Source organism: Durio zibethinus, chromosome 10 (genome assembly GCF_047325235.1).
Source record: "Durio zibethinus cultivar Kanyao isolate XHJ-2024 chromosome 10, ASM4732523v1, whole genome shotgun sequence".
NCBI lineage: Eukaryota > Viridiplantae > Streptophyta > Magnoliopsida > Malvales > Malvaceae > Durio > Durio zibethinus.
Window position 1 is genome coordinate 24,002,263 of NC_143171.1, and position 7,579 is coordinate 24,009,841.

General features: G+C 30.2%; 1 protein-coding gene across 1 annotated transcript; it reads left to right on the forward strand.

The window, feature by feature from the left end:
• The first annotated feature begins 4,024 nt into the window (after positions 1–4,024).
• LOC149516556 (aquaporin NIP2-1-like) lies at positions 4,025–6,946 on the forward strand. The gene is made up of 5 exons (XM_089766971.1): positions 4,025–4,159; positions 4,291–4,515; positions 5,834–6,028; positions 6,262–6,323; positions 6,589–6,946. The coding sequence occupies exons 1-5, from the start codon at positions 4,031–4,033 to the stop codon at positions 6,842–6,844; spliced, it is 867 nt and encodes a 288-aa protein (XP_089623097.1). The 5' UTR covers positions 4,025–4,030; the 3' UTR covers positions 6,845–6,946.
• Positions 6,947–7,579: the final 633 nt, after the last annotated feature.

Here is a 7,579-nt window from a genome sequence, read left to right on the forward strand (position 1 = left end):
TTGAGCCTCAAGCTCCAATTTTAGGCCCAGATTAATTTTTAATTCTCAATTTCATTTTTATTTTTTGGAATTAATTAAATTAATTAAAAACTAAAATATCAAAAAATTAAAAAAGTGAATGAAATGAAAAAAAACAAGATAACAAAAATGCTCCAAAAGATAGGGCCTGCATTTCACTAGCCCCAACAACCTGCTCCTTGACCTTTCACTTACCACCCTCTGCCACCCTACACCACCTTACAAATTTTGTCCAGTATGGAAATGTAAAAATTAAAAAGACTAAGGAGAAGGTTCCAAGACCCAGAAGAAGACCCCTAAAGCACTAACACCTAAAAATACCCAGTAAAAAGGAAAAAAAAAAAAAAAAGGCCTTGCCTAAATGTATGTCTCAACCCTCACTACGAGACCTAGACTCCATCCCAATCATAGCCCTAGCCTTTCACCCGCCCTTGCCCTTGCTTGCACCAACACCAACACCAACACAGTCCTCCCATTCAACCCAGCAATTTCGCCAAGGCCAACACTAGCTCCTCTATTCCTCAATCAAAACCCATAGCCCCTAACCCATTGGCCTAAGCACCAGCACAGTCCTTTTATTTAATCAAAACCAAGCAACTCCAAGCCACCAGCTAGCCCCTCCATTCTGCCAAGTCTAGCACCAACCTATTCATTCTTTGACTAGAAATCATAGCTCTTGACCCATTGGCCTAAGCACAATGCAAGTCCTGACCTCAGTGCCCACACATATCCAATCCCATCCTTACTCACGTTTCACCTGGTACCACCATTACCAACTTAGCGCAAACATACCAGTACCTATCCCAGCATCGACACCCATTTCCATCGATCACTAACCTTTTATTTGGGCCACCTACTTGAACAACAAGCAGCGTCATGTATCTATCCTCAACCAAAACTTGATAACCTTTATTTTCATCATCAACCACCTGTTTTACTAGATTCAATTGAACCTTTCATCCCGTCAAACTCCCTAAAGACCAAAAAAAAAAAAAAGCCACAACCAAAAAGTTAAAAAAAAATCATAATCCACCCCATAGGAAAGAACCATAGAGCCTGGTAATCCTGTTCAACAAAAAAAAATAGAGTTAGATTTAAAAAAAAAAAAAGATTGCTTGTTTCAGTTAGGTAATAAAGAAAAAAAAAGAGAGAAAAAGAAAAGATTAAAAAAAAAAGTGATGAGGAGGCTTGGGTTCACGAAAAAGATAGTCAAAAACCACCAACGCTAGTGACATGGACTCACAGTAGCTCACGATCGCATTTTTTTTTTTTTTACAATTAGAACCGGTGACAACGAAGATTGAATAGAGAGAAATAACATATTAAAACTATAAGAAGATCTAACGATAGAAGAAAAAGATTTGAAGGTTTGAAGTTTTAGGCTAAATCTTCATATCTAGGCCATTGTAAGGCGATTTACCGAAAACAAAGCCTAGATCTAAGAGGAGGATGAGGAGGGGAAGCTCACAATGAAGTTTAAGAGCCAATTGACATTAGTGAGCGATTATCAAAAGCAAAATGGGTAGCGATGCTACGGCTGAAGTTGGGAATTAGGTTTGGTTTTCTTGAAGGAGAGAAGAGAATTTTTTTTATTGAAAGAGGAGAAATGAATTTAAAAAAAAAAAAACTTATGATTTTATAGTTTAAAAAAAAAAAAGAACTTAGCGGGTCAACCCGACCCATGAATTAGATTCATCCAACTCATGCCCACTGACCCAGTTACTACAAACCTGACCTTTTCTATAGATCCAATTGGACCTACTCACTTAGAAACAACTCGATCTAGTTTGCTTCTACCTTAACCCTTCAGAAATTTGGCCTAAGTTACAGTCCAACTATTTGAATCATGTCATTTTGACTTGGATCCTGGCCTAAATTATGGTAACTTTTACTTTAGTTTTATTTCTTAATTGGTTTTCTTTATATATATATATATATTATGGTATTAAATATATGAAATTGTTTGTGAATGATTGACGTTGCAATTAAAAAAAATAGGTTTTTCACAAATGATTTACAATAATTTAGATTTTTTTTAAAGAAAAAAGAAAGTATTTAGAAAAAAAAAAAAGAAAAAGAAAAAGAAAAGTTGAAATTGAGAGTAAAAGTGAATTTTGATGATTGGATTCCAGGTAGTCCAAGTAGTAACTCTCAAAAATTTTCTAGGTAAGAAAAAGCTTTTAAAAATTACCAAAGTATTGGACTATTTAGAAGCACTTTTCAATACAAAGATTCTCATTTGTTTTAATTTGAATAATTTTCTAAAAGAAATAAAAATACAAAACATCTATAAAAATATACTTTTTTAGGAAACAAATTTATTTCAGGATAATTGAATCATATGGCATAACTTTAGGGTAAAATAATAATTAAAAAAATGATAACGATGAATTTTTTATGACCAGATTCTAAAAGATTCTGAATAGCGATACTTAAGAAATCTCTAGGTAAAAAGGTTCTTTTTAAATGCTATTAGCATATTGGAGTATTTATAAAAAAAAAATTCTTTTCTTATAAATAATATAAAAAAGAGATTAATAAGTAATTTTTTTTAAAAAAAAGAAAAATAAAATGTGTGTATTTAACATTTTATTATTTACCTTTACATGCATGTTGTTTTTTTTTTTTTAAATAATAAAAATAGCCTCTAAGAATGAGATCCTAAAAAAGTCTTAATAGTGATTCTTTAAGAATCTCTAAATGAGAACATTTATCTAAAATGATGTCAATGTATTAGAGCATTTAGAATAATCTTTTATAAAGATTTTTCATTTTTTAAATAAATAGAATAAGAAATGCTTTTTTTAAAAAAAGTAAATCATGGGTATCATATTTTATTACATGCATTATAAATATAAATATTGAAGATAAGTATGAACCACTGAAGATGGGATTTTTGAGAGTCCAAATAGTGATTCTTAAAAGATTCTTAGATGAGAAAATTCTTTTTAATATTACCAAAGTATTGGAATAATTTCAAAAAATTTTCAAGAAACAAGGTGATCATAGTACAAACTTTGATAAAAATGAAAGAGATTCATTTGATTAATCAAAAATTAAATATATTTTGTTCTTTAAAATTATATTGAAATTCTTTATAAGATTATCACTTTAAACAACACTGATAACTAATTGTTAATATTACTTAGGAAACATATATAGTTTATCATCATAGTACAAACTTTGATAAAAATGAAAGAGATTCTTTTGATTAATCAAAAATTACATATATTTTGTTCTTTAAAATTATATTAAAATTCTTTCTATGATTATCACTTTAAACAACACTTATAACTACTTGTTAATATTACTTAGGAAACATATATAGTTTACCATTTACAAATTTGGAAACATCTATAGTTTATCATTTACAAATTTATAGCTTATTGATTTGTTTCTTAGAATGGAAAAGATGTTATCATTTAGCCCCCAACTTTTCTTACAAACATTTCTTTATTACTCATGATAAATATCTTCACAATGAACCTGTCTACAGGAAGGCAAGAAAGATTAAAGAGAGATCCTTGCAGCCTTCTGATCAAACCTGTTAATAACTTAACATCATAGTGCCATATAAATAAAAAAGAAAAGTTAAAAGTGAAATCTGTGCAGTGGAAAGTGGAAAGTAGGCATTGTCCAGTTTGGCTATCTTACTTGTTTTAATGTAAATCAGGCTATAGTATGTTAATATGGACCCTTAACCATTAATAGAGCCACGGACAATGGGTACTTTTTTAATAAAGAAAGTCACAATCTGAAAAGAATGAAAATAATTGTTGATATTAAAATTTGAATTTCAAACTTATTGGATGTTCACTCTTAAAGATAACTGCATGAATCAACTAAATTAAGATCTGAATTTTATCTAATTTTTTTAATCCAACAGGCATATTAGATATCATTGGCCACAACAACTATAAAAGAATGCAATTTGAACATTGAGATTGAGTTGGTATTTCTAGTGAATTAACCTCACTCTTCCGCTTCCATTCTTCAATTTCTCAGTCCTTCAATGATGGCTACAATAGATCTTCAAAATAAGCTTGCCCCACTCGATCAAAATCCAACACCCCAAGAGCCAGGCATTAGTTTTGTTTGCAAATCATTTCAAAAGTACTACCCTCCTGATTTTCCAAGAAAGGTAAAAACGGTTTTGCATGTATCTCAACTTCCAACCCTGTTAAAACAACATCTTACATCAAACTATAGCTTTTCCTTTTGTATAAACAACATTAATTGTCTGATAAAATTTTATATGTATATATGTAACAGGTATTTGCAGAGATTATAGCAACCTACTTGCTAGTGTTTGTGACATGTGGATCAGCTGCCATTAGTTCCATTGATGAAAACAAAATCTCAAGGCTTGGAGCTTCAATTGCTGGTGGGCTTATTGTAGCTCAAATGATCTATGCAGTTGGCCATGTCTCTGGTGCACACATGAACCCAGCTGTTTCTCTTGCATTTGCAGCTGTCAGATATATTCCATGGAAACAGGTACATGTTTTTCTTTTTAGCTCCTGAAATCACCATGTTTTTGCTTAGGAAACTATGAAAATAAATAATATTAGACAAAAAAAAATTGCAGAGTCTGATCCAATGATTTTCTTCTTCAATTTTTTTCTGTTATTTTCTTTGTTGATGATTTTTTATTTTTTTGGCAAAGGTTTATTATTAGAAAATTAACTTTTATTGATGAAATTTTTTGTCAACAATAACAATTTTTCAAATTTTTTATAAGTGATAGACAAGTCCATAATATGTTGCTAGGTTTATTTATAGGAAATTGGATTAACATGATGACATGGCAAATAGAAAAGTGGGGTCAAGCTCAGGTTTCAGTTTTTGAATCATTGGAACCGTTTTAACTTTGATGTTGAAATAAATTTTTGCCTACAAAATTTTATTTTAATTTAAACGCAATATTAAACCAAAAAATAGTTTTTCAATTTAAAGGTTTAGTTTTCCGACTCAAATAAAAAATCTCTTTAAAAAATGGTTTTATAGTAAAAAAAATACATTTAAGATAAAAAAAATTATTATCTTTAAATTTTTAATATTTTATTATTTAGTATATATTTTTAAATATTTCAAATTCTAGTAGCACTTTTTCGTAATATTATCAAACATATAAAATTTTTAATCACATTTTTTCAATCATATTTTTTAAATATATCTTTTTAATTCAAATCTTTTTCACTGCAGCAGCAATGCTTAACTAACCATTAATAGTTTTGAACTCAAATAAAAGCTTCACTTTACCACAATTAGTAAATATACATGAATAATGAAATAATTCATGGGCAAATAAACTATATTCAACATTTATTTTTAACGCACTAAAAATTAGATACTCAACTAACCACATGATTGGAATATATATATATCCATATTGAAAATATATAGAATTATTTGAATTTATTTTTATATGCTCATTTCAAAAATATTAAAAGACTTTGGTCGGCAGTCCAAACTTATCTTTTGAGTAGCATAATTATATATTAAATTAAAAAATAATGCAAATCGTAATGGTGAGTACTCCCTTTCTAAAAAAAAAAATGAGCACTAAAAACAATGAAAAATGGAATATAATGAAAGAAATATGGATGAATAATAATATGTTATGAATGGATGTTCTTTCATCACTTTCAACCTTTATTAAACAGTGTTGGAAAATGCAACATGCATGAAGGTCAAAATATTGTATGAGTTAAATAATTGCGAAGACAGTAACAATTATGGTTAATTATAGTCAAATTGCAATAACTTTTAAGAACAAATAAATCAAACCTTGTGGGGTTTTAATTTCTTGCAGGTCCCATTCTATGCTGCAGCTCAACTAACAGGAGCAATCTCTGCATCATTCACACTTCGTGTATTATTGCATCCAATAAAACATATTGGCACCACAACACCTTCGGGGTCAAATTTTCAAGCTCTAGTCATGGAAATAGTTGTCACATTTTCAATGATGTTTATCGCTACAGCTGTAACAATTGATACTAAAGCTGTAAGAATCATCTCAAAGGATTATCGATACTTTAATTTATGACTTTTTATCATCAAAACAAATGAATTAATCAATTGATTTAATCAGTTATTGATAAACACATATATTTGATGTCACAACACATTTATATTTTACTTATATAGTAGAATGGTGCATGGCAGTTTCTTCTCAAAGTTTGTCCTTTTTGAGGTTAATTGGATCTTTCCAATTTTTATATGTTTCCATATTGACAGGTAGGAGCGCTAGCAGGCGTAGCTGTTGGTTCTGCTGTTTGCATAACCTCAATCTTGGCTGGGTAAGCAACTTTAGATATCTTCATTTATGAGTCAACTCTTCCAATTCCTTTTTCTTAGCTGGCATTATATGCCCAATTAACCTTACATTAACGGACAGATTCATTTGTCCAAATTGTTTCTTGAAGATTCTCTTGATATTGATTCTTCAAGAAAAACCAGCATATAGGCCATAACATATGTACATAAGCGCACATACAAAAAAATAAATGTAATGCTAATTACAAGTTGGCTAAGCATATATATATATATATATGTATATTTCAGACCAGTATCAGGTGGATCAATGAACCCAGCAAGGACAATAGGACCAGCACTTGCTAGTGCTCAGTACAAGGGAATTTGGGTGTATGTGGTTGGACCAGTGATAGGAACCTTGACGGGGGCATGGTCTTACAATCTGATCCGAATGGCAGGCAAGCCGGTGCTCGCAATCTCTCCGCGTTCAGTTTCATCCCAACTTCGTCGAATGAGGAGCCAAGATGGAGAGGTTCCAAACAAAGAACCTGTCAATGATCTTTGAATTATCGATCCATTGTTCAATATCAAGTGAAAGGCAATCCTCACGCCCTTTTTATCTCTACCCTGAAAACTAGATTATGGACATATCTTGAAAAAATGTTCTTGTATTATAACTGTAATACATATATAGTTGTATGAAATGTTCTTGTATTATAACTATAATACGAGTGACCGAGATTGAATCGTAGGTAAAAAAAAATGATTTGAACTTACCCGAGATCGAAATTGAGTGATTCAGATTGAACCGTGGGCTCGAAAAATAAAATAATTTAGATTGAACCGATTTTAAAAACAAATTACCATTATTGAATCGCGAGTTAAAAAAATAAAATTCAAAATTTCAGCTTGAAATCCAAAGATTTACAATTTGAAAATTTAAACATTTGTAAAGTTATGTAACAGAAGTTTTAAAATCCCAATATTCCAAATTTTGCAAAAAAAAAAAAAAATCACAAAGATTCAATAGTTGCAAAGGTTTTTATATTCGCAAGTATTATAATATATAAATTTGTGGACTTACCACTAGACATGGATTAAAAGAGTTATCGTCAATTTTTTTTGTTTAGGTGTGATTGATCACTTGATCGAATCTGTCTCATTTACACAGTAGTTTCAAAATTGACTTAAATATCTTTAAATAGTATATTCTAATTCATGAAACCAGATTTTAAACAGCATATTCTTGAATTAACCTCAACCTCTCCCCTCCATCCTTCAACTTCTCAGTCCTTCAACA